Below are 27,439 nucleotides of genomic sequence, written 5' to 3'. Positions count from 1 at the left end.
AATTGAGAAAACACCTTACAGCTGGATCTCATGGAGGCATTTCCTCAACTGAGGCTCCTTCCTCTCTGATGACTCTAGCTTGTGTCAAGTTGACACAAAACTAGCCAGTACAATGAGCAAGTAAGCAGCATGGCCTCTGCTTCAGCTCCTGCATCCTGGTCCTGTTTCAGTTCCTGTCCTGATGTCCTTCAGTGATGTGAAGTGTAAGCCAGATAAACCCTTTCCTCCCCAGCTTGCTTTTGGCTGTGATGTTTCATCACAGCAATAGAGACCCTGGGACAAAAATAGGGGATACTGAGTAGGATCTATTTTGGCTTACAGTTTCAGAAGCTTCAGCCCATGATCCATTGATATAGTTGCTTTGGGCCTGGAGCATAGTACATCATGGCAGGAATATGCAGCAGAGGAGGCTTCTCACGTCGTGGTGACTGGAAATGACAGAAAGGAGATACCCAGTCCCAATATGCCCTTTAAAGACAAGTCTGTATAGGAATAAGAATACCCACTATCCCCCACCTCTACAGGGCCCAGCAGCTTGCATTAGCGCCACGGGATGGGAAATTAATCCTTCTACAGAGGGCCATTTCTGGAACACATGTCTAAACCAGAGCGTAAGAACTGCAAATGTTTGCTTCACGGAGGCTGCTGTCTCAGTGGCTCTCCCCGAGTCCTTTACGGGCGTGGTAGGGCTTCTTCTGATGCTTTGAGCAGGACTGCTGTTTGCACAGCTCCAGGGCATTCAATTCACACTGTAGGCCATGGGCTGTGCCAATGTTTCATTCTTGAAGAGTTCAATAAAGGACTGACAGGAAGCAGTGAAGTAAAACAAAAGGAAGGAGGGAGAGAGGGAGGGAAAGAGTTTTTTTGGATTATCATAGACTCACTAAAATCATACCCCCAAATTTGAAACAATTCATTTAAGTTTATTTAATGCAGCATTGTACTTTTAAAAAGCTACATTTTATAACCCCTGTGCTTTTAAAATGCTACATTTTACAACTCCTCTAAGTCCCCTTTTCCCTCATAGTTAAGCCCATTATCATCACTTTTAAGTAAAAAAAAGTAAAAAAAAAGCAGTGTTTCTTCCTGTCTGTTTAAATCATATTCTACACTGAGAGTGGTTATGTAACTTAGGAATGAAAACAATGTCCTACCTTTTTTTCAGGCTCTCCTCTGGGACACTGGGGCATGGGGAAGAGTGCCCAGGAAACTCACTGCGGTGAAGGTACAGTGAGTAGTTACAACCTAAAACACTTTAATTACCTTTTTCTTAATTAACTGGGAAAGAGAAAATGTTTTCAATAAATGTATCAAGTACAAAACACACTCCCATTTGAGCCACTTGCTGCCGACAGCAGGTAACGACAAAATGTCAGAGCTGGAAGGAAATCTAAAGATCCACTAGTTAAGATTTCTTCTGCAGTCCTCTGCTAAGAAAACAGACTAAGGAGAGGGAGGGCACAGGGAGGGGGAGGAGGAGAGGAAAGCGGTGTTGACAGGACTTTAGTGCTTTCCCCAGGCAGTCCAGGAGCTTCATCAGAACAGATGTGGAGAGCAAAATCACTGGCTTTCCAAACCAATAGAGTAACTTACAGCTCCTCAGAGAGCAGAGTTCTAAAGAACTCACAGAGCCAGGGCATATCCAATGACTTGTGCACAGACTTAACATGCTCAAGGCTCTGGGCTCAGTCCTCAACACAAAATATAGAGTGCAGTTTTGCCCTATTTGAACATCTGGTGACTTTTTGCTGGAGACCACCCACCAAAAAGGCCAGGATGAACTGTGCAAAAGATAGCACTTTCCCCTTGCTCCCCACAAAAAAATATATTCAGCTCAAAAGGTCAATAGTGACAGGGCTGAGAAATCCTTTGCCAGGCTTCTCCACCATGGCCGCCCTTGGACCAACTGACTCAGAATCTTTAGGAGCAGTAATGGTTAACTGATAATTTGAAAAAAAATCTCCATTGCTCTTACGCTTCGTGTTTGAGACTCACTCCTTAACCCCACAAACTGGAAAGAAGTCACCAAGCAACTGGACTCAAGATTTAGGTTCTGCCACACACCTGAGAGAAACTGAAAATCAGAACACGTAGAGGTGAATACAGTATCTGCCTCACGGAGCTTGCAGTATGGGAGAACCACTCACCCCCATTCCACATGGTGATTTGTTGTAAGAACAGAGCAAAGGACTGAAGTACTACAGCAAGGAGGTTGATGGAAGAAAGCAGGGCGAAGCAAGGGCTCCATGGGTCACCAGCACAGCTAAGCTTGTTCATGACTTTCCTTCATTTTGTGTGGTGTGTGTGTGTGTGTGTGTGTGTGTGTGTGTGTGTGTGTGGTGTTTATGTATACATGTGAGTGCAGGTATGCCTATGTCAAGGCCAAAGGTTGATTATTGCTCTTAGTTTTTTGAGAGGTCTAGCACTCAACCTGGAGCTTTCTGCTCCACCTTGATACACTGCCCAGCAAGTCCAGGGTCCACCTTCTGGCATCTAGTGTGGGGGTTACCTCCACCACACCCAGCTTTTATACAGGTGCCGGAGGGCTGAACCCAAGTCTCTCTGCACAGAGAACAGCATGCAGTTTACCTGTTGAGCCACCCCCAGCTTCCCACTTTTCATTTTCTAAAATGCTACCTTTTCTGCTTGCAATGTAGCCATGCCTGGCACTGCTTAAATAACGACAACTTGGTCTTTCTCTAATGGTCCTGGCAAGAAGATATTGTGAAAGAGACACCTGCGCCCTTTCCTTTGAATTTCAGGCTGCTGAGATAATAGGTCCCAAGTAACGGGAATTTTCCCAAGAATCTCATGCTGAGAAAAGAAAAAGGTCGAAGCATGATGCCAGCCAGAGGACCTCATCTCTGGGAAAGAGATTCCACCCAGTCTGACAAATTTCAGACGATTTTAAAGAAGATCTGGAGCAGAGATGATGGGGCCAGCAATCCACCCCTGACCAGGGATGTATTTCTATACTCGTCTTGTCTTCTGCTTAAATCTCAACCTCACTGCAGATCTCATGGTGAAGTTGGGAGTCCCTGGACCTCTTTGCTCCTCTTCCCAACTGGCTGCATTAAGAAAGTCTTACTCCCTCCACTCCCTTTTCATTATCACTTGTTTAACTGGCCTAATGTGGCTGAGCCTGGCCTCTGTGAATGGTGTAGTGTTTGTTACCCAGAAGTCCGTGGGGGACCCATGTCAACATGGTGATGCTCCAACTGTAAGGAGAAACAAAGGAAGGACTAGGGGATTCTTGTCACAGAATAACTTACAGGGTTGTATCAGAAGGCTGCAGCACTGCCCCCTGTGACCTGGTTTTCTGAAGAACCCTGGGAAAGGATGAATAAAACATCACTTTCTGGAAAAGTAGCATCTATTAAACAGGTCTTTCGTCTGTATGAATGCCCACTGGGGGTGCACTGACAAAGAACAATTTCTTTTTTTTTCCAAGACAGGGTTTCTTTGTGTAGCCTTGGCTGTCCTGGACTCCCTCTGTAGACCAGGCTGGCCTTGAACTCGCAAAGATCTGCCTGCCCCTGCCTCCCTGCCTGCTGGTATTAAAGGCGTGTGCCTCCAAGCCTGGCTGAATAATTACTTTCTATGTAAGGCTATCCATGAAATAGTGTGACTGGGATTCTTCACCACTCTTTACATGCTTGTACATTCAGAGATTTGGGCACCTTGATTACCACATAATTCTATTTTTATCAGCCCCAACAGAAAAGCAGGCTCATCAGCCAAGCCTCTTCCCACCCTTCCTATACCTTGATACACGCCAATCTTTTTGTTTTACACATTTCACATACATGGAATCAGAGGCCAAGACATTAAAACATTAGGCCCAGGCCGGTCAGCCCACGGTAGATAGAAGGAAGAGACGTGAGCACACACCCTGGCCACACCGGCTGGGCTGCGCCAAGACACCCAGGCACTGGCCCCAGACACACCAGCCCAGGCAGACTGGAAGAAAGCTAAGCACCTGCCGCAGGTGCCACTGCGATGGATGAATGTGTGGAGACATGGGAAAGATGTAGAACGAGATGGAGGACGGAAGAGAAGTGGAGAAAGGTGGAAATGGAGACTCGATAGTGGTGAGGAACAGGCAGAGATGAGGAGGCCATGGTGAGGTCCTGGCCGGGGCTGCTCCCAAGGGCCATGTCTGGGTCCATGGTACTGCGGCAGCTGGGGTCTGTTGATATTTGTGGCCCAAGTTATCACCAAAGGCCAAGTGAATGTCCATGGTCTGGGCTGCCACCAGAGACCATGTAGACATCTGAGGGCCACGCTGCCTAGGGGACACATGCTTATCTGAGTGGTCTGTGCTGCCCCCTAAGGCCATGGGGACATCTGCTGAATGCTGCTGCTAGGGACCATGTCTAGGCCCATGATTCTATGACAGCCAGGGTCTGTGATGTCCCAGCCCACCAAAGGCCATGCACATGTCCCTGGTCTGAACTGTCATCTGAGGCACTAAGCTGAGCGGCCCTGTCCTTCTCTGTCCACCACAGTAAACCTGACCCTGAGAGCAGGAGAGTGGGTGAGCTGGCCCTGTCCCTCACTGGCTACAGCACTCAGGAGGGCAGGCTGCAGCACTGTGCTGCACCACCTTGCCTGGGCAGCACAGTAGGGCTGATCCTGGTGGCAGGGGTGCAGGTGAGCTGACCCCGAGGACATGAGAGCAGGAGAGCTGACCCTGCCCTTGCTGGCTGTGGCATTGGGTGAGCTAGCCAGAGCAGTGTTGGAGAGCTCGCTGGCCGACCAACTCGGTGCCCCCAGGCTTAGATCCAGGACTTTAAGTTGGCCCACCTCAACATCGAGCTCATCTATGATCTGCAGGAGCATGTCAAGGTGCTGGTCCTACAGATCTAGCCCTGCAGGACCCCCATGACACAGGAGTCCCTGTGAGGATCCAGGACAGAGTGTAGCAAAAGCCTTGAAACAGACGAATGACCCATTGCAACGATCATTTGCAAGTAAAGATATGTGGGCAAAGGGCATACAATGGAATACACTGTGACATATTACAACTGCCACAATAGGAAGTTTTTAAAATTCTACCTTCTTTTTTTGGGGGGGGGGTAGTGAGGAGGGCAGATATAAAAGGAGGGGGAGATGAGTGGGATTGATTTGCATGATGTGACATTCACAAAGATTAATAAAAGGTTTTTAAAGATATCAATTATCACCAGGTAACATTTCATTAGTACACTGGTTCAATAATTGTCCATTATGTGCTAATCACTGGGCCTGGAAGATGCAACAGTGAACATAGCAGAGAACACAATTTAATTTGTGTTTCTTTCCCTAGTCCATGGGACAACCTGCACTGATTTCTAGCTCAGCTTTTATGCTATTTCTATCGCCACATGACATTTTTAAAGTTATATACCTGTCATGTTTTTAAGTTAGCAGGATAGCGACATTAACACAATCCATTTCTACCTCTTTCCTCTTTTAAGTGCCCAGTGTTGCTCTTTTGCTTTGTCAGGTTGTTTGGTAGTTTAGTTCTGCTGGGATTATAAACTGGAAGGACTGAAGGAGCAGAGACCAAAGCCTATCAACTAAAATATTAATAATTGCCCAGCCAGACTTCCCTTCCTTCTGACCACTATCAAGGTGAGCCCTGATTAACTTTAATCATGTTTTATATTACTGGTATGCTCACAAAATGCAGCATTTGCATGGTATTTGTTGTAGATGAAACAAATGACCAGACCAGCAGTTTGCACAAGAGTGAGCTTCATGCTTTCAGTGTGTCACTAGACTATCTCTGTGTTAGCAAGCAAAACTAGCACCCAGCAAAATTTTGATGTTTTCTCTTTACTTGGAATCTGGTCTCAGAAAAGAAAACTTCTCTGTAGAACACAGAACAAAAAAAAAAAAAAAATTAAGAGCTGTGAGAAGCTGAATGTGATCAACATACCTGTAATGTCAACAGGAAGCAAAAGCAGAGAATCACCCCAACTCAAGGACAGAATGTCTACGTAGCAAGTTCCAGCCAGCTAGACTACATAGAAGATGTAAAACTCCCTTTAAAGTACTTCATAATAGTTTCCCAAGTCCCAATGGTGGCTGCTTCTTTTTTTTTTTTTAAAGAGAGGGTTTCATGTAGTCCAGTTTCGCCTGGAACTTACTACTAGTGAATATAAAAACTGAACTTCTGACCCTCTTGCTTCCACCTCCCCAATTTTATGTAGTGCTAGAGATCAAACCCAGTGTTTTGTGTATGCTAGGCAAGCAGTCCACCAACTGAACTACAGCCCCAGCCTCCTCAGTGCAGGGATTACAGGCATGTGCTACAACTCACTGCAGTACCAATGGACAAGGAAACCATTCCTGGGTATTACACAGCTGTGTTACATATTTATACAACACCAAGATGAATGTTACTGTACAACAGGGGATTTGGGTGATAGTATTATGTTAGTGTGCTGTCATAACTACTCTACTGTATGGCAGGATATGGACTGTGAGAGCTGTGCAAGTGTATAGGGAAGCAAGAGGATCAAAAGTTCAAGGCCAGCCTGGGTGAATTCTCTCAAAAACTAAAAAGGAACAACAACAAAAAAATCCTTTTGTTTTCATAGATCTTTTTGCTTCAATGCCTATAGAATCATTTAATCAATATTAAATCTTCACTTAGGATGGGATGAATCCTGCTGTGGTTCAAAAACAGCAGAAATGTCCCAAATTTCTAGTCTAGCATAATAAAAGTTTATTTCCACTATGGATCCATTTGTGGCCTCCACAGTGAGGCCACTGTGCAATGAAGGACATTTGACTCTGTGGCTCTAGTATTTCCACAGAGTCTCCTCCACAGGGCCATGGTGGAGGAAATAGGTTGGCTTTCACTAGTCAGGGTGGCAACTACTACTATACTCAACTGGTTGGGGCAGTCACGGCCACCTATGAGAGGGCCACAAGCTGCAGTTTCCTTCATGCTGAGAACAGTGCAGACACTGATAAACCAGAACATTCACCAACATTTTTTCTTATCTATATATCCATGCTGAATGGACAATGCTAATTTCTTAACTCAGTGAAAGCAATTCTGCTAAGGACTGAAGTCAAATCTGTATGTGACGCTCTAACAACTGTGACATGGGCATTAAGAGTCTACTAAGAAAAACAGCTGACATGCTGATAACCAAAGCAGATATTTTAAACAATGTCAGCGAGGCTGAGAAGTGACAGATGATTAACAACAATAAGTCAGTTTTAAAACTTCTATAGCTATGTGATGCTGTAAGGTAAAATAAAAACCATGCACCCCAGCTACGAGGGTAAGAGAGCTATCATTAAAGGTGCATTTACAGTGTGCATATACATCCAACATCAGCAAAGGCAAGGCAGCATAGGTAGTCAACTCTGTCAGAAAAGAGCAGGGGTCTTCTCTAATACTCATAAGGGCTGGCTGACTTGCACTGTGTGTTCTATGAAAGAACGGTAACCTGAAAAATAATAAACAAATTTCTCAACTGACTTTTTACCCATAAACAAAAGGAATGCAAGGAAAACAAAACAAAAACTATCTGTAAGTCACAGGTTCAAAAAATTAATTTCTCACCTACTTTTCTCCATTCTAACAAAGGTATGTTTGCGATTCCTGAAAGCAATTAAAACCAATTGTATGGTTGTGGATAAGTGTTCAAGGAGAATGGCTCTCAGCCTCCATAATTTTTAAGATTCTCTCTGGGGCTCCAGGTGTGAGCAGTTCAGTAGCAGAACATTTACCTAGTATGCCAGAGGCCCTGGACTTGATCCCTAGGATCTCAAACAAAACAAAAACATTATTTTTAGCACTAAAATGCCAAATCACACTCAACATAAGAGCAACTGAAAACGTCTCATGTGCATATTAAATTATAACATAATCCTTTTATTTAAAAAAATGGCAAAATAAAAATATGTACCAAGAATTAAACAGTTTTGAGAACATTTATTACCACAATAAAGGAATGAATAATGTTAAATATAACAAAACTCATGCCAAATTTAAGGTTTACCTGGAAAAATAAAAAAAAAACATATAAAAAGATAGGACAGTTTATTTTTAATCAATCAAAAATGAAAAGAGTTCTGGACAATGTCAATTTTCACTCACCATAATGCTATAGTTATATGTTAAATATAATTACTATCTATACATATGCAAAAATATAAAGTTCTATTTCATACGACAAAACCCCTTTTAGAAACCATTTTAAAATTAAGTAGAACTTCTCAACATCTATGTGAGGTTTAAGTTCTTCTGAAGGTTCCTTTAAAGGTTTTAAAATATAACACTAAACCTAACACACTGTCCTTTGTCAGTTTCAAAAGTAAATCTACTTAGTACAAGAACAAAAACTGTTAGCTTCATCACGTGCTACTTAAATTCTACTGTTTAGACACGGCTAAAGTCCTCCATTGTTTTCAAGTATGGAAACAGAACTCAAACATTCTACAACACAGTACTGCACAGATGGAGTACTTAGGAAAGACTGTGGTCATATGGCACAATATTAACGCTTTACTCCTTCAATATGCCTTGAAATAAATATTTTTGATTTTTCTTCTAGAAAGCCAAAAATTATAATATACATGTAAATCATCTGATGTAGTAAGACTTAAGAGTGTAAAATACAACATCAATATTTGTCATAAAAGTAAAGCTGGTAGCAAACTACAAAAGGACCCATCCTGCACTTGGGCACCCAGGAGTTAAAGCTCATCATGATAGAAATAGTCGTCATGGAGCTGTCTGCCATAATCCGTGGCTTCGCTGGTAAGAAATAAGTCTTGGTTTTCCAAAATCTCTTCTTCGGAGAGCTTTTTGTCACTATTCAAATCCATCTCATCAATTAGATGAAGAGCCTTTAAAACAAACCAAAACGAAAACATGTCTAGAATAAGTCTTTTAAAGTAAAATCACATTTTAGTGTGATTTGTCAAAACCACTTAGGTATACCAAGAACACGTTAATTTCTAAGTTTCTTTTCTTCTTTCTTTCTTTCTTTCTTTTTTTCCTCTCTCCCTCTCTCTCTCTCTCTCTCTTTCAAGTTTTTCAAGACAGGGTTTCTCTGTGTAGCCTTGGCTATCCTGGAACTCACTCTGTAGACCAGGCTGGCCTTGAACTCAGAGATCAGCCTGCCTCTGCCTCCCGACTACTGGGATTAAAGACGTGCACCACCACCGCCTGGTGGTAATTTATAAGTTTCTAAAACTGTCTGTCTACTGCTTCTCTCGTTTTCTTTAAGCTATACTGGGTTCTGCATCTCTACACAGGGTTAGCATAGGATTAGTGGAGGGTAAAATCCACTTGAGCCTGTAAAGGTATGACACAAGCTGTCATCATCCTGTAGACTATGTCCTAAGATTAGACATTATACAATCTTATCTTCCATGTCTCCCTGACAATATGAAAGAGTTTCATCATTTAATTAAAAACACAACAATGTATTCATCTTAAGTTATCCCATTTCTTCTTTCTTTGGATTCAGGGTTCAGCTTCCTTTCCTATCAGTAACATAAAGTGTGTGTTGGGGAAGGGGAAACAACAATTGTCACACTTACTTCCTCTTGGGCAATGCCCTGATTATTGGGCACTACCCACGACAACAGCTCTTGGGGATCAAGCCGGCCATCATTATCCTTGTCATAATCATTTACAAATCTGTCCTTCTCAACAAGTATCCATTCTGGATCTTCATTTGCAGCTTAATAAAAAAAGCAAGAACAAAACCTCAAATACATAAGAATATCACATGAAACCAGTAAGAAATTTGGTATATCTCTAAAATAAAGGAAGTGAATTTAATGTATACTACAAAAGGAAACTCAAGAAACAGAACCACTTAACAGAAACGTCCTGAAATAAGGACCAATCTGTACAGATTTCCAAAAATGAGATGTTAGCTAAAGAAGCCAGTTTCAAAATTCTTACATATTTAATAATAAGTGCCTTTATTAAGCACTACTACATATACTGGTTTCCAGTTTTCCTAATTTTTAAGTGGCAGTATTAATTTTTAATTAAAAATATTCTGAGACAGGGTCTCAGGGCCCAGACTAGTCTAAGACCCTCTATGTAGCTGGACCTCTGACTCTCCTGCTCTCTATCCTAGGTGGTAGGATTGCAGTATGTGCCACCACGCCTGGTTTGTGCTGTACTAAGGCTAGAGCCAGGGGTCTCCTGTATGCTAGGCTGCACTTTGAAAACAGTTAAATGCCCATCTAGGGCAATGCTTTGATATACACCATGTGACAAACTGACTGTTTACATGTTTCTACACAACAATGCCTTTTTAAGTTTCATCTGCAATAACAAGTCAGGAAAACAACTTTAAAACGGCATCATTTTAAAACTTGTAAGCAACAATTCTGGTAAATGACAGCAACCTAACAAAAGGAAATTCTCTTTAAGATCAAACTTACTTCACCTAGTGTATACTATTTGCACTATTTTATGTCCCTTCTCACCATGGACATGAATGGCATAGGAGTGTGTTTAAAAAAACAGCTTTCCTTCCCCTTTGCCTTGACAGTGGTGTTGTACTTGCTGGAAAAGGAGTGAAGACGTTAGAACCCGCGCAGGGAAATAAAAACGAGCAAAGCAGCACATTGGACACGCTGCGAGTGCTCCTGCTGGTCCCTCTTGTCAGAGTGCTCAGTAAGCTTGGCTCTCCAGTAATTCCAGCCCCAACTCTTTTTACTTTACCCTCAGCAACTTACTTGGATCTCTCCTGTAATCGCCAAGAAATTCTTCCAAACTAACAAAGCCATCACCATTTTTGTCATGTTCTTCCAAAGCCTCTTGAATGACAAACTCCTGTTACATGCTCATTCAAAGAAAAGATAATTGTCACAAACACTTCAGTACTAACCAGTCCTAATGTCGAATTTCTTTACAATCATTCTGGTTGTTCCTTGAAGGAAAATGTTTCTAAATTCTGGAACTACAAGCAAGAATAAACCCCAGTACTGAATAATTTTAAATTTTACATCTTTGTTCCCCTGTGTTGTGAAGAATTCTATTTCACTCCCATAAACAACCTCAGCACTAAACATAGGCTTCCGCCTTCTGTGCATTCTCTCCCCTTTGAAGAATGCCATCGCTGAAAGCCTCATGGGTTTACTACTAGACAAAGAACTATAGGAAACTATGACTGCTGAGAGACGAGACTCAACCTCTTCCAGGGATGAGCGCCCTAACTGGCTACCCCATACAAAGTGGTCGGACCTGAACCCCCACACACAAACAATAAAAATGAACTCTTCTGGTTATACTTACATACTTATGCATATATATACATATATATGTGACAATAGTCATCAAAGAAAAAGCAGCTCTCAACCTGAGAGCGATGGGGAAGTATGAAAGAAGTTGGAGGGAGAGGATTTGGGAATGGAGGGAATAAGAAAAGGGAAGAGGGAGAGTAAGCTCCAGGCTGGAGAGTTGGCTCAACAGTTAAGATCACTGACTGCTTTTCCAGAGGTCCTGAGTTCAATTCCCAGTAACCACATAGTGCCTAACAACCATTTATCTACACTGGGATCTGATGCCCTCTTCTGGTATGCAGGTGTACATGCAGATAGCGAACTCAGACATTAGATAGAATAGACAGATCTATCTTAAAAAAAAAAAGAAAGAAATAGACTGCCACTTCTGACTACCCACTCTTTACTTCCTTAGTTCTGCAATCCAGTAAGGGCATCAAAGAACAGGACCTTTGACTCCTTGGCACACAGGTGTTGCTCTTTCTCCAGGGTGTAATCAGCAGCTCTTGATATCCAAATTCAGTATCCTTACTACTTCTAAACCTACATTCATTCACCATTCTAAATTTATTACTCACTCAAATCAAGCTCTCAGCAAACAACCAATCCTCCATCAGCTTCATATGTGGAACATTTCTTGCCTTCAGCTCTTACGTCTCAGCTCCTGCCTCGCGTAAGCCCTTGGGTCCTTCCCCTGTATTTTCTGTGATGTGGTCAACCCCAGAGCTTTGCTTTCTTTAATTGCCACCCTATCTAGTCTCTCATTTCTTCACTACTTACCACTTTCCCTAAATCTCTCAATCCAGACTTTAGTATCTGATCTGTAATAAAAATATCTTCTCAAATCTCTAGTGTAGACAAATTCAAAAGCTTCAGCTACATTTATATGAAACAACACCAAAATAAACATTATTGTTCTTTTAAGAATCCAATTGTACAAATTTTACATATAGAAGAGACTAGGGACCCAAGGATTAGTTTTAGAGAAAGTATATGAGAATATCATAAAATTATAATATTTAGGGTGGTGGATCTATACATATTTCTTCTGGATAGAGCTACCGTTTTTATTTATTTATAAATCATATTCTGTTCTTTTTTGTTGTTCTCTCATTCTTTTCTTAATTATAAATCATATTCTTAAAGGAGAAAGGAGTTTGTAATTCAACAAAAGTTAAGAACTACTGATCAAAACAATAATTCTTGCATTCAAGCAATATCCTTGGGCTACAGCATATTTATTTTAATAATGTTGCCATGCTTTAAAAGAATTTTTTGAGTTACATGAATGAAAATATTTCAAAGCTAGGTCTGGTGGAACAAGCCTACAATAACAGCAACTTGGGAATCTGAGGCAGGAGGATTGAAAGTTCAAGGCCTACTCACACTACACAATGAGTTCCAGACCAGCTTATACAAGTTGTAAAGATCAGGTAAGTATGTAAAAGCCTAAGTTCAGTTCCCAGTACTACAAAAATAGAACAGAGCAAACCTTTCAAATTAAATTCTAACTTAAATTCCACAGTAAAAAAAAAAAAAAAATCACTCAACTGGTCCTGCATCCCTGTCTTTTCCTATACCCGACATACTCTTTAGAGGGGGGAAAAACATACAAAAATAAGCAAGATAAGTAGGTGTCAATGAAGTTGCTCTCAACAAGACTATGATTAAATCTCCTGTGCTGCCATCAGCTCCACCACAGTGCAGAAAGCACAATCACTCCATCACTCCATCTGCCACATCCCACTGTGTCAAAGGTGTGGTTTTTGTCACTTCTACACAAAATAAGAACTTCAGGGTTCTCTCTGTCTCTCAACACTTGCAAATCAACTTTCTTGACATTGCTATTACAAGGTCTTCAAAACGCTGATGAAATCTATTCCACCCCCTTGTCAGGTTCCTATTACATAATGCCTATTATTTAATTGCTTTCACCAGCTCTCTCCATCTCCAGTCAACTGTTCCTTGTTCTCTAAAAAGTCAAGGTCCAGGATCCTCTGTGCGCTTTTTTAGAACTCAATTAGCTGGGCTCCACTTAGCTTTGGCATTAAATCCCACCTAGCACTGGTCTTAAACTAGGTCATGTCCTTTGTGCCAAGTGAGAAATTAGAAACTTCACAATGACAAACAAAGTGGCACTAATGGCACAGTCTTGCTGCTGAGCTATGGAGAAAAATGTGCCTGCTTGCTATTCAACACAGCAGACTCTGGCCATTACCCACTCAACAAAAAGCTATACTTCCCTCCACAAAATAGCCAGGAAATAAAGCCACACAGCTGGAGGCTTATGGAATACAGCAGACCTCAGTATACATATATTGCCAATAAAGTTTTTCTTATTAACATGATGGCTCAACCAATGTTAGAACAATTAAACTAGAATCCATCAGTTCAGTGTCAAAGAGCTGATCCATCACTTATTTGTGGTGCTGAGAACTGCAGCCTTGTGTGGGCTACTGAGCAATATACCCAAACCAGAACTTCTCATCAGGGGATGAGAGGACTTATTAAGTAAAAAGTTGCAAAAAATATCCCAGCACCATCCCCACCCTATGAAAAGCAATCAAAATGTGATCCATTTTTTACAAACCAAAAGTTCTCATAAGTGAGGCTGTAAACTACATGAGGACTCTAGTGATCTGAAAAGTACAAAAGGGACAAGAAATTCCTTGATGGCAATGGTGTGACAGAAGAGGTAGCCAGAGGAAGACTGCTACATGTATATACATGCAAAAACATAAACCTTCATTCTTTCTCCAAGTAAATCATCTCACCATCACCAGAAACCCCTCACCATAATCTTTTGTGGGGAGAATACTTGTCCATTTTGGATTTGTCTCTAAATTCTGTTTCACACTAATTTTTAATAGCCTCGCACATAGGTTTTAGTCACTCAATAATTCTGTAAAGCTTGCTCCTTACCGTCATATAATCAACTTCTTCAGGATGCTCAAAAGCAATAAATTCTTCAAGACTCAGACCAGGACCAGAATCCTGGTTAGCTTTTTCAAACCGCTTCTTATCCTTTAAATGAAGCTTTGAAACAAACAAACATACAAACAAACAAGCAATAAAACAATTTAAGGATCTTGGAATCATATCAGCAGTAAAAACACTTTGAAAAATATATAAAACATGAGATTTAAAGGACATTTTTATACATTACCTCATTTAGGTTTACAAAAGCCTCCTGAAAGTAGGTGGAGCTAAACATCTCTGTAAGGCACCAGAGAGACAGAAGCACCTCAATGAGACAGACCCTGACCTTGGTTCTAGCAAGACGCTTCCTAACTGTGCACTCAGGACTAACTGCTTTACCTCTTTGTTTTCTTCTACAAACCGGAACAAAACTCTCTACTAAGAAACTGGTGTGTTATCCGTTACCATATAACACAAATAGTGAGCCTAAAGTGTACTGGATAGAAGTGTTAGCCACGGTGGTAGCACACATCCGGAATATCAGCATTCCAGACACAGAGGCAGGAAAATCAAGACTCTAAGGCTACTCTGTGCCAAACAGACCATGCCTTAAAACAAACCACAAAACCATAAATTACTAGACTTACAGAATAACTGAGATTACACTGTTTAGTAGAAGCCTCAGATATTTAGATCTCATTAATCCAACCCAGCAATTTTAGAATGCTTCCAAAACAATAAACTTAGGACAACCAATTGTGTTTTTTTTTTTTTTAAAGATTTATTTATTTTATGTGTATGAGTGATTTATCTGCATGTACACCTGCTTGCCAGAAGAGGATACCAGATCTCATTATAGATGATTGTGAACCACCATGTGGTTAGTTGGAATTGAACTCAGGACTTCTGGAAGAGAAGACAGTGCTCTTAGCCACTGAGCCATCTCTCCAGCTCAACTAATTGTATCTTTTTTTACATTACTTAGGAGGCTGAGGCAGGTGGATCTCTATGAATTCAATGTGAGCCTATGAGATTCAGGCTAGGCAGGGCTATAAAAAAACCAAAACCAAAACCAAAACCATAAACAAAAATATGCTAACATGTTCCAGAAAAATGGTCCCTTATTTGGAGAAAGTCATCTTCGCACTGATAGTATCTGTGGAAGCCTAGTCTTAGTGGGCTCGTCATTCTGCTCATTACGAGTGTTCAGAAAGAAATAGTCCAAAAGTTTAACAGGCTCTCATTCTGGAGCTTAAGTAAACTTTTTTTTTTTTTAAATTTTCCTTTTAAAAGCATGTTTAAGGATAAATTTGAAAGCCATCAGCGCAATGGCTTTCTGTTTTTAATATTTCTGGGAATAGCCTCCTGTTCTAAATAACTTGCATGTAGTAAACTTTCTTTTAAAAACATAATTACAAGCGTTTTTTTTTAGCAACTTTTAATTTGTGTTCGCCATTGTTAATTTTTTTTCAGAGCTGCTTAGTCAGTAGGTATTTTACTGACACTTGGTGGAGAGGCTCACCTCCCCTAAAGAATCTGGTTTTTAAACATCTAGACTCCACAGGCCAGCCACAGTCTCTTAATTATAACAGGAAAAAAAAGTTTCTAATAGCTGCATTTATGTTTGATAACTTTAAATATTTTAGATCAAGTAATTTATATTTAACATTCAGGTTTAACATGGAGAGAAACAGATAAACAAGAATTTAAGCTCTGTGTAGAGTCAACAAAATCTTTTTGAATAAGTCACTGTTCAAAATACTGTTTAGATTTCCTTATGAAAGAACCCTTCGATTTGGAGCAAAAAAAAAAAAAAAAAAAAAAAGTCCATATTTTAGCAGAGTGAGCTAACTTTGGCCAAATTTGTCTTTGGAAAGAAAAGGTCTCTTTCAAGTAGCTGAAGGGCTGGAGGAGGAGCAGAGGAAGGAGAACACAGAGAGTCTGCGGGAGTGGAATGCTCTGTGGCCATCTGATGGCAGTGAACCAACAGTGCATACTGCGGGGCAAAGCACCATGTACTTGTAATCCCAGCACTTGGGAGGCTGAGGCAGGAGGATCACAAGTTTAAAGACAGCAAGATTACATCTGTTGAGTCTGGAGAGATGGCTCAGGGGTTAAGGGCTCTAGCTGCTCACCTAGATTCCCAGCACCTGCAGGACAACTCAACCTTCTGTGACTCCGGTCTCAGGGGACCCAATGTCCTCTGGCCACCAAGGACACCAGGCAGGCATACACATGGTGCACAGACAAAACACCCATACACATAAGTAAAAATTTCAAAAAATGTTTAAATCTCTCTTTAAAAAGTGCCTCTTGCTAAAGAAGTCACTGTATTTTGTTTTGTTTCTTTTTTTAATATTTTTGAATTGCAAACTGAAAAACAGTAATGAAAGTTTCACCAAAAAAACCTTATTTTCTTTTTGTAAATTTTATAGTCAAGAGCAGGTCTCAACCTGTGGGCCGCAACCCTGTTGGGTTTGAATGATCCTTTCACAGGGGTTGCAGATCAGATATTTACATAACAGTTCTTAACAGCAGCAAAATTGTTTACGAGTAGCAACGAAATAATTTTATCGTCATCACAACATGAGGAACTGCATTAAAGGGTCACAGCACTAGGAGGGTTAGGAACTAGAGAACAAAATACTGTAATAAAAAGAAAATCATATTAATCATCTATTTTTATACAGACATTTGTGAAGAACAAAACTACATTTTTTTTTTTGGTAAATGAATGTTATTTTATGTGAGGAAATATATAATCTATGATCCTAGAATAGAAGTCTAGCTCTTAACAATAAACATATAACGATTATATCTTACACGAATAAATGTTGCTTACACATGTTTTGGCAGAACACCAAACTGTTGTCAGGTAGCTCCCCAACTCCAGTCACACTGATAAAAGTACTAACTTCATACTATGTTCTTCATACTATTCGGAAAAACATATAATAGTATGTTCTTCATACTACTCAGAAAAAACTTTTCAGACACTTAACAATGTGAAAACGTAATTACTTCCAAGTTGTCTATATTCTGTATACGCCAACTTATCAAAAAAATAAGATTCAGGTTTAATTTTTAGTTTTCTACTAGATTTCAACATAATTTTATTTTGTTCAGATGTATGCTTTTTTTATGGTTGTTTTATTCTTGTCTTATTTTGTTTGTAACTTTGAAACTGACTCAATGTCTGTCCTTTAATTTATTTTTTGAGGTAGGGCCTAATTGTGTAGCCTTGGCTGGCCTCGAACTCACAGGAATCTGTCTGCCTCTGCCTCATGCATGCTGGGATTACAGGGCATGTGCCATTATGCCCAGACTTTTTATTCTGGAGAATAATGCACTCTCTCTGGGTTTATCTTTACATTCAATACCAATTTATAGATGTTATAAATTGTCAAATTTTTAAAAAAGTATGATGAGAACTTCAAAAAGATAGTCATATTCCTAGTCAAGTAATAGCCAATAGTTTTCCCATTGGTAAGTGTTTATTTGGGAGGCTCTATCATTTCCGTTAGGGTACTAAGATCCATTTAACTCATTCTTTTAAAAAATTGTATTTATTAACATATATTTGTTTTTATGCATGTGTGTGTGTGTGCTTTGTGAGTTTATATGTATCATATCAGGGCTGGAGCCCTCAGAGGCCAGAAGAGGTCACCCAATCACTTGGAACTAGGGTTACAAATCTATGTGGATGCTGGGAACCCGCCTCAGTAAATGCTCGTACTTCAGAGCCATCTCTCCAGCCCCCTAACTCATCCTCATCTAACAAGTACTGAGCACTTGATAGTGAGCACAGCAGTTGACCAAGACATCTTTAAAAAGGACTACTTGTATATTCTATGAGAAATACCACTCTCCAAAACAAAGACTTTAAAGTCAACAGCATGTGTCTTACATGAAATTCCTCCCCAAGAACACAGAAGCACACACACTTTTTGTGTGTGCTCTCGTATGCAGGTGCTTGTGCACATGGATACGTACTTTTTTAGCGAAACAGTAATTCTTTGGAGTAAAAAGAAGTTCGAGAGGAATGAAGGTAGGAAACAGACAGGAAATTACAATCTAACTAGCAATTTAAAAATATTTTATTTCATGTCTCTATTATTCCCTGGCAGGGAGGTCACAGAGCATATCATAATTTTTTTTTGAAAAGTCCCAGAATTCCAATGGTGCTTAGGAGATCTCTTGTTAAACCTCATTACCACTTGTTTTCTCCTTAGTACTATCCAGGATGAAAAGACTGATCCCTTTAAGCTGCTGGACAATAAAGATTCAAATAAAGGGAAACAAAAAGTATATCTTCCTCCTACAAATTAAGTCCTAACTAGCCTAAAGCTGATGTAGTTAACAAATGCCTAAACATTCTTATTAAATACAATCTTCTGTGAATTGCACATGTTTCTTCTGCTTGTGAGACAGGGTCTTTTCCATTAAATGAAAATTAAAAGCAAAACATAGCAAAACAATGTGTACGGGTATTTTGTTTGCATGTATGTCTATGTACCATATGCATGCCTGATACCACAGAGGCCAGAAAGGGGCATCAGACCCCTGGAACTAAAGTTATAGAGGGCTGTAAGCAGCCAGGTGGATGCTGGGAATTGAACCTGGGTACTTTGGAAGAACAGTCAGTAACCTTAACAACTACGCCAACACTCAGCTCAACAATATTTATTCATTTTGGGATTGGCGGTGACAATCAGCTCTCTTCATCCACCATGTGGGTCTTAGAAATTAAACTCAGGCTTTAACTCTTGGCAGCAAGCACCGTTACCAATGAGCCATCTCAAAGGTCAAAGACACAGTCATGCCTCAAACTTGAGGTTTTCTTGCTTCCACCTCCCAAGTACTGCTTCTTTTACAACATTCTTTCAACTGGAAATTAATACTCATCAATCCAGATGCTACTATACATTGTTTCCCTATAGTATTGTTCTTAGTGGGGATTATCCTGTTTTTAGAGATGGGGAAATCGAGGCAAGGGAGGTTTAGCAACTGTGAAGTGGTAGAGCTGGGTGTGAAGCCAGGCAGACTGGCTTGTAGGCGGAAACCTTACCCTGCACACTGGCAACATTTGGAGAGCAAAGACTAATTATTAGGCCAGGAATGGTGACACACTCCTTTGGTCCCAGAGGCAAAGACAGGTAGATCCTTGTGAGTTTGAGGAGAGTGAGCTACATGGAGAGTTCAAAGTTATACAGTAAGACTTTGTCTGGAAAAATCAAACCAAAAAGGAATAATCATTAGCAGACAAATAAGAAGCTGGAGTTAGTGATAGCCTACATAGTTCACATGGCCAGTGAAATTCTAAATAAATACTATGTATAATGATAAATGATGACCATTATAAAAATTAAGCCTTTCTGCAAATGAAGCAAAAAGGCTCAAAAGATTTCCAAGCACCTCAGCTTGTTCTGGGGACAGTCGTTTTTTGTTTTTGTTTTGCTTTTTAAATTAAAGACTTTTTAAATGCTTTTGAACTATTAATTTCTCAAGCATATAGACATTTGTATTAATATACTTTTGGTTTAATAGTCTTCCTAAAAGTCTTAAAAAGTTCTTCCTGAAACTGCAATAAAAACAGCTCTTCTTGCCTGGCAGTGGTGGCACACATCTTTAATCCTAGCACTTGGGAGGCAGAGGCAGGTGGATCTCTAGGTTTGAGGTCAACCTGGTCTACAGAGCGAGTTCCAGGACAGCCAGGACTACACAGAAAAACCCTGTCTCAAAAACAATCAAACAAATTTTCTCATATTTGCTTGAGTAAAATTAAAACTTAATACTCAGGGGTTGATGATTTAGCTCAGTGGTAGAGCGCTTACCTAGCAAGCGCAAGGCCCTGGGTTCAGTCCTCAGCTCTGGGGAAAAAAAAAAGAAATAAAAAAAAAAAAACAAAAAACAAACAAACTCAAAACTTAATACTCAATAGCCTGTTATACTAGAGCTTCAAAACTGAGTTATTATAAATATGTAGCATGGGGCTAGACAGATGGCTCAGTGGTTAAGAGCCATCTTAACCATTGCTCTTCCAAAGGACCCGGGTTCAGTTCCCAGCACTCACATAACAGCTCACAGCTGTCTATAACATCAATTCCAAGGGATCTGACACCTTCACACTAATACATATTAAATAAAATTTTAAAATAAATAAATAAGTAGCACTATGGAAAACTACACTGCGGTACCTAAAAGCAGGTGTAATCCAACAATCTCATTTCTGAGAACGTAGCCAAGATAATAAAACCCAAGACTTAAAAGAGATTTCTATACTATACTCATTACAGGATTTAAAAAAAAAAAAAAAAAAAAAAGGAGGCCATGAAGTTGGGATGAGAGGTAATGATAGGTGACAATCAAAATATATTGTACAAATGTATGAAAATTTCAAAGATAAAAAAAGTACCTAAGAAGACAAAATATGGCAGATAAACAGAGACAGAGACAGACACAGATACAACCCCTTACCCCCAACACAAACATACATAAAAACATCTGATCTTTTTTTGTTGCTGTTTTTGTTTTTCTAGATAGGGTTTTCCTATTCAGCCCTGGCTGTCCTGCACTTGCTCTGTAGACCAGACTCGGACTGGCCTTGAATCAGAGATCTGCCTGCCTCTGCCTCCCAAGTGCTGGGATTAAAGCCATGTACCACTACTGCCTGGCAGATATTTGGTCTTTTTAGAATATGTTCTTTCTTCGCAGAAAATTTTGGCACATGGTAAAACATGGATAAACTTTGATGACATTATGTTAAGTGAAATAAGGGGGTCATAAAAAAGACAAACATTACGATTCTCCTTACATGAAGTACCTGGAATAGATGGTAGGATGGTGGGGGTAGAAACAGGGAGTTATTGTTTCATGGGTAGTGTGTACTAAATTCAGTTTTGCAAAATAAAAAGTTTGACCAACTGGCTGAACATGATGAATATAATCAACACTACTGAAAACTCTTTAAAATGGTTGAAATGGGCCTGGTATATAGCTCAAAGCGGAGTGCTTATCAAATGTGCACAATGCCCTGGGTTCAATCTCCAATGCCATAAAAAAAAAAAAAAAAAAAAGTAAAATGGCAAATGTAAGGGGAGACAGCTCAGCTCGTAAAGGGCTTGCCCTGCAAGTGTGAGGACCTGGGTTCAGATCCCTAGCCCCATGGAAAGCAGCACATGATGGTCTGTAGGCAGGGCACTCTCAGCACGATGGAGGTGGGGCAGTGCGACTTGAGAACTCAGCTCAAGGGCAGCTACCGGAATATGCAGTGAACAAGAGACCTGTCTCACAGGTGCCAGGTGAAGACCGACACCCATGGCTGCACCCTGCCCTCCACAAGGACCAAACAGACAGACACACAACAGAAATAAGTAAGAGAGTTAAACATGTTACAGTTATGTTGCTATAATTAAACTTGTATTTCACACCTTTTAAAGGACAGAAACATTCCATAAAATGTTAATATAAAGCCAACTGTTAATCTATTTCTTAAAAATGAGATATATATTAGTATCACCAACATACACTTAAGGAACAACTCTGGAATGAGGACAAATTAGTGAAGAGGGGATCAGATGCAGGAACAGTTTAGGTCCAGAGAAAAGAGCCCTACGTCCGGCTACAAGGAAACCATCAAAGTAAGCACTGAGGCGGAACTGGTACTGCCCAATGCACACGGCACCAGCTGAGGATCCCGGCCCTCTTGGCTTACTCAGCCAGGGGGAACAGCTTTGGCTCACCTGCCTAAAAGACTCCTCTTCTGTATCCTCCAGAGCAGTGTTCTCATCAAAGTCAATCACGCGGTCATACATCTGGATGTTGTATTCATCCCATGTCACGGTGCCGTCACTGTTCTTATCGTATTCCACAAACTGCTGTTTGGCTTCTTGCATAGCGTAATGCTTAAAAGACATCTGAATCCACTGACTGAGTTCACCTGTGAGAGTTTCCCAGAACACAAGAATGTTCACAAGGATTCTAAACTGAGGGAAGATTTCTAACATTTTTTTTTTTTTGAAAACGTGACTTTAATGTTTGTAAAACATGAAAACTGGCCTAACAGTATTAATGAAAATAAGGATAAAGAGGTGGGGAGGGCTTGCAGAGTCCAAGAATGTTGGAATTATCATGTCTTTTAAGAAGTATAGATATTTGAATCATACCACCCATTAAAAAACTTTTATTGCCTATAAAGGTTTATGTTTTCCCTTAACTTATGAGTTGAATCAAAAATATGTATATGTGTATACATATATACATGTTATATGTATACATACACACAAAATGTACCTTTTTTTTTTTGAGATAAGGTCTTGCTATGTACCTGGATTGGCCTAGATCTTACTACACAGACCAGGTTGGCCTCAAACCTAGAGAATTACCCACCCACCCCCGCCGCCTTCCAAGTGTTGGTATTGATTAGAGTTGGGTATATCTCACTTTAATCAAGATATGTTAGTAGAACAGGAATTCAAGCCCCTGGAAACAGAGAAATATTGGTATGGTATAGTTCTACTAAACATCATAATTATGTGGGAGAAATTTTGTAGCAATGATAATTTCTGCCTTTCTTGTATAATTGCCTGTCTTGGTACCTAAAGGCACGGGGAACAAGTTCTTAAATTTCAAATGCCTGTTTTTCAAAAAAATTTTAAAAATTTCTTCATAGAGGCAATTACTACACTAAATTATCTAAACTAGGTGAGAAGGTTGCAGTGAATGCTTACGGGAAGAGCGTGAGTGTAGAGCACTGGTTTAAAGGTAATGTACAACTAGGTTTAAGACTGCTGCTTCTCTGCTGGCTTGTAAGGCTCAACTACATAGACATACAAAGATGATTCCTACCTACCACTCCAAATATGATTGCACAACCATACACTGAAAAAACTTATAATCGTCATTATTTCAGTTAATGAAACTGAGGTTCAGAAAGGCCCAAGGTTTCATAGTAAGAATCTAGATTCTTTTCTGCTTCTTATCATTTATTACGACTTATTCAATTTGTATCTTGGCTGTGGGCCCTCCCTCCCTCTTCTCTCCCTATGCCCCTGCACTGATAGGGGAGGTCCTCCTCCCCTTCTATTTGACCCTAGCCTATCAGGTCTCAGGAATCTAGATTCTAATGTACTTTTGGCTTCAGAGCTTTAACTATGGTGTTTTAACCACTCAAGAATGTCCACTGTTTTTTAAAAATGTAGGTCTCTCACTGTTGCTCAAGCTGGTCTTAACTCCTTGGCTCAAGCTTGCCTCATGGCCTTTGGGCCCAGCTTCAGACTCCCAACCCCAGCCCTCAAAACTCAAATCACTTAAGTTCTCTTAAGGGTCCTCAAGTGGCTGTGTTTCCTTACACACCATGAGTCTTTCTTTAGCGTTAAAGGATTTAGTGTAGCACAGTAGAAAACAGAATATAACAAGGCCCAGCACCACACGCTCACATTTCAGCTTGGCCCTAAATGATATTTTACCTTTCAAACTTTTGCTTTCTCACCTATAAAGCGAAGATCCAGACTATTTAGACACATCTGATCCCAGCAAGTACTAGACTTCCAGATCAGCTCCATTTGTCTACTCCAGTGTAACAAAAGACAGACAGACCTGTATCCTTCTGTTAGTTTAACAGGAACAAACCCGAGGGCACCAAGGTGACCACTGTATCGATGGCACACAGTGTGATTCCCTCTCTTGTCACTTCATTATCTGGATGCTAAACAATATTTAAACCAGAAGACAACTGCAAACAACTTATCACAGTAACACACTTCTGAACCATCAAGAGATCAACCTGGATTCTGATCGGGCTCAATCAAATGTGGAGGGAAAATTTCTTGTAATTTATCTAGAACATTCTTTTATAGTCTTTTATAGACATTCAATTTCTGCCTAACAACCCACCTAAGGGCACTCTTTTGTTGTTCTGAACTGAGGACATTCAAAACCGAATTAAGACTAAGCTGAATTCTACGCCTGGTTTTCCCCTTTGTACTTCACTTTCCTTATCTCTGTGGTAGATAAGGTGGTCCCAAGCCCCCATCAAAACCAACATTTTTTAAAATGTTGCAATAAGTATAATTTACATGCAATAGAATGTTTCCTATTTGCTTATTCTTATAATAAACTAATAAAAGCAGATTCTTAAAAATTCTACATACCAAAGGAACACTGTAATGTGATGTGCTAAGAAGGGTTAGGGCAAATGTCTCTAAAATAATCATACTACGGACAATGGGAAAAGTGATGTGAGGAGGATGTCTCAAGGTATGACCGGCAAACTTAACCTATTATGGTCAGTAATGTTTACACAGCCCTGGAGAAAGCACTGATTTTACTCGGTAGCCTGCCTTCTAGGTCTAAGACCTATTTTCCGTTACCACAGTGCTTTTATAGCTTGTCGGAACACTAGAAATCTGGCATTCAACAGACAACGCTTTGAAAAGGTACGTTCATCTCCTACAAAGGGCCTTCTCCATTGTCGGTGATACAAGACGGTCCTTACTTTCAGTGAGAAAGCCATCGGAGTCCGAGTCAATTTTCTTTATGATCGACTGCAGTCGTTTTTGCTGCTCTTCGTGGCCAAGTTTAACATACTCATCGACGTCTTCCTTCGGGGAGGGAAATCATACACAGGAGAATCAAGCATTACAATCAGTGGGGCATAGTGCTGGAGGGACACAGGGCTACCACATGCTTCATTTGCTCCAGAGATCTCAGGATGACCCACTCTCCTCTCCAGTACGCCCCCCTACCACACTAAACGATCCTGTCCCTAGTCCCACCAGCTTTACAGGCCTCAGGGTCCCCTAGAGCGCCAGCGGAGCCCCGCCCGGGCCCCATGGTCGGGCCGCCCCTGCCAAGGCCTCGCCTGGTCGCCCGCTTTGTCACAGGACAAAGCCCCGCGGCGGTGCTGACCCCTGGGGGCATCCTCACCTGGACGCCGAGCAGCGCCTCGCGGTCGTAGTCCGCCCGGTGCTCGCCCTGCGGGTAATGCAGCTCCTCCGCCTTGCTGGCGCCGGCCACCGCGGCGGACAGCAGCAGCAGCCCCAGAGCCGCGGGCCTTGGGCCCAGCCGCATCGCGCCCGCCCGGCGAGGACGCGGAGAGCCGCGAGGAGGGAGGCGGGCGGAGCCCGGGCTTGGCAGCCTCGCTCCGCGGGCGGCCGCAGAGGGGCGGCGCTGCTTGTGGGGGTCAGAGGGGGGTGGCCTCGGCGGCGGCCCGGCTGCAAGCACCCCGAGGGCCTGAGGTCCGGAGACGACCGCGTTGCGGAGGCCCGCCAGGCCCTGCCTTATATGGCCGCGGGGCGGGGGCGGGCCCGGAGCGCCATGGCTGTCGCTGATTGGGCCGTGCTGCTCTGGGGGCGGGACCTCGTGCGCCGCCTGACGGGGGCCGGCGGGCGAGCCAGCCGCTGGGACCCCCGCGGGCCCCTTCGCCTTTGCCGCCATAGCCTCGGGAGTGCAGCCCCGTTCACCAGCGCTCTGCCCTTTTCCTCCCAGTCTGGTCCCGGCGGGAAGTTCCCTGGGCAGTCGGTCGGTAACCCCTGGCTTCCATCAGTGAGAGCGAGCCCGGAGATTTTGGTAAAAACAGCACGGTATTGTTTCTCGAGAAAAACCTTTGCCAGAGGGACAGACCAGCGGTGTCCGTTTCCCACAGGCCTCAGTGCGCCTTAATTTCGCCAGAGCAGGAAGTACAGTACCGGGAATTGCAGCCAGCTGTTTGCATCTGATCTTCGATTTATAGGACCCGGTTAAATTATTTGGGCCCCTAAGAACCTGTTTGTGCTTTTATAAAATAGGCATCATTTTTTGGTTCTTTTTAGACTTTTAAGTAGTCGTGAAGAGCGAATTAAATAATGTAGTGCCTTTAGAACAGAACTGGTGCATAATAAATGTATGTTCGATAAATGTACCCTGTCATCCATGGGGGAAGGAAAACAAAGGGTAATTGTACAGAAAAGCAGCTCACTAGGTGGTTTTATGGACGAATGAGTGCACACGTGTTTTGTTTTTTGTTTTTTGTTTTTTTTATTCAGATCTATGCAGTTTGTCCACCCCAGCTGTGCACAGTAAGAAGGCAGAGACATTGTATGTTGTAACTTTTTTTTTTTTTTTTTTTTAAAGGAAGGGGGTGTCTTTCACTTCTCACAGGCACTGGATTGGGAGCGGGAATCCTGTTCCAAACTGAAAAACTGTATGGGCATGAATTACAGAAGTTTCTTGGGTCAGACAGGAATCTTATGTTTGGCCAGAGACCCATCCATCATTCAGAGGTTTTCAGAGCAAAGATGAATCCCAGCGTAGAACAACATTTTAAACGCCAGAGCATAAATACAGGCAGCACTTCAGATTCGCCTTCATTTAAAGGACTAAAACTTTCATTTCTGGGTCATATTACAATTTATGTCAGTTCTGGGTTTTGAGGTAGTCTGAAAATTAAGGTAATCTCACTTAATGTAAGGAAGTCAGTTTTGGACAGATTATTTTCAAGTAAATGGTAAATTCTAGACAAGCTTCTTATTAATCCTGTCACAATGGGTTGTACACAAAGTATTGCAGAAGTTTTTTTTTTGTTTGTTTTGTTTTGTTTTGTTTTGTTTTAAACTCAAGGACTCCCCAGATGGAGATGTGGGGGCACAGGGAAGCTAAGGGGATTTTAAATGGCTGTGAAGTATCAGTATAAATGAACATTAGAAAACCTAGGTTCTGTTTGTTTGTTTTAGTATTTTTCTTATGAACTATTTTCTCCCTTCAAATGTATGAAAGAGGCTAAGTTAACTCTGAGGCCTTATTTTGAGGTCTTTGGACACGAAAGGGCTCTGCCAAGCCTTCAGGAGTGTGCTCATTCCCAAATCCTATGCACAATTCTATGGCTGTATGCATTCCTGGATGGAAACTCTCAGACTTTGCTTTCATCGGTGTTTCCAAAGGATCTAGGTGGAAGAAAAAGGTAAGGACTCCTGAAGAAATCCTGGGCAACTCTTCACCTCTTAGATCCATAAATCCATGTTTTTGAGGACTGTTTGGAAACAGACTACAGTGAAAATGTACATTCAAGAGAGGTCAGACTAACCTTTTGTTTTTGCATGTAATTAGTTTTCTTTAGAAAAAAAATTTCCAAGTAAGTAACCTGTGGAAAAAAAATTATGAAAACACAGAAATCAATTTTCAAATTTCTTTTATTTAAATTTTTATTAGGATGCATTTATATACCATATAGTACACAAATATTAAAGACACAACCCAGTGAGTTCTTTTTTTAAGATAGTAACTC

The 27,439-nt window shown here is 41.1% G+C and overlaps 1 protein-coding gene across 1 annotated transcript; it reads right to left on the bottom strand.

The window, feature by feature from the left end:
• Nucleotides 1–8,030: 8,030 nt before the first annotated feature.
• Rcn2 (reticulocalbin 2) lies at nucleotides 8,031–25,440 on the bottom strand. Its single transcript, XM_055622293.1, has 7 exons — nucleotides 25,105–25,440; nucleotides 24,674–24,779; nucleotides 21,921–22,117; nucleotides 14,182–14,295; nucleotides 10,714–10,810; nucleotides 9,556–9,698; nucleotides 8,031–8,856 (listed from the first exon to the last, which is right to left on the bottom strand). Exons 1-7 carry the CDS (start codon nucleotides 25,246–25,248, stop codon nucleotides 8,704–8,706), a joined length of 954 nt encoding a protein of 317 aa, XP_055478268.1. The 5' UTR covers nucleotides 25,249–25,440; the 3' UTR covers nucleotides 8,031–8,703.
• Between the last annotated feature and the right edge of the window lie 1,999 nt (nucleotides 25,441–27,439).

The sequence above is a fragment of the Psammomys obesus genome, unplaced genomic scaffold, assembly GCF_907164565.1.
Source record: "Psammomys obesus unplaced genomic scaffold, mPsaObe1.curated_primary_1811, whole genome shotgun sequence".
Lineage (NCBI taxonomy): Eukaryota > Metazoa > Chordata > Mammalia > Rodentia > Muridae > Psammomys > Psammomys obesus.
Note: the sequence above shows the minus strand (reverse complement) of the source record. Positions and strands in the feature narration are given on the sequence as shown.

Excerpts from the sequence above, each read along its gene's own strand:
- Rcn2 (XM_055622293.1), bottom strand. The coding sequence starts at position 25,248 with ATGCGGCTGGGCCCAAGGCCCGCGGCTCTGGGGCTGCTGCTGCTGTCC. Across the intron at positions 24,780-25,104 it reads AGGCGCTGCTCGGCGTCCAG|GAAGACGTCGATGAGTATGT; the intron begins GTGAGGATGCCC and ends CCCTCCCCGAAG. Across the intron at positions 14,296-21,920 it reads AAGAGGAGTCTTTTAGGCAG|CTTCATTTAAAGGATAAGAA; the intron begins GTGAGCCAAAGC and ends TTTGTTTCAAAG.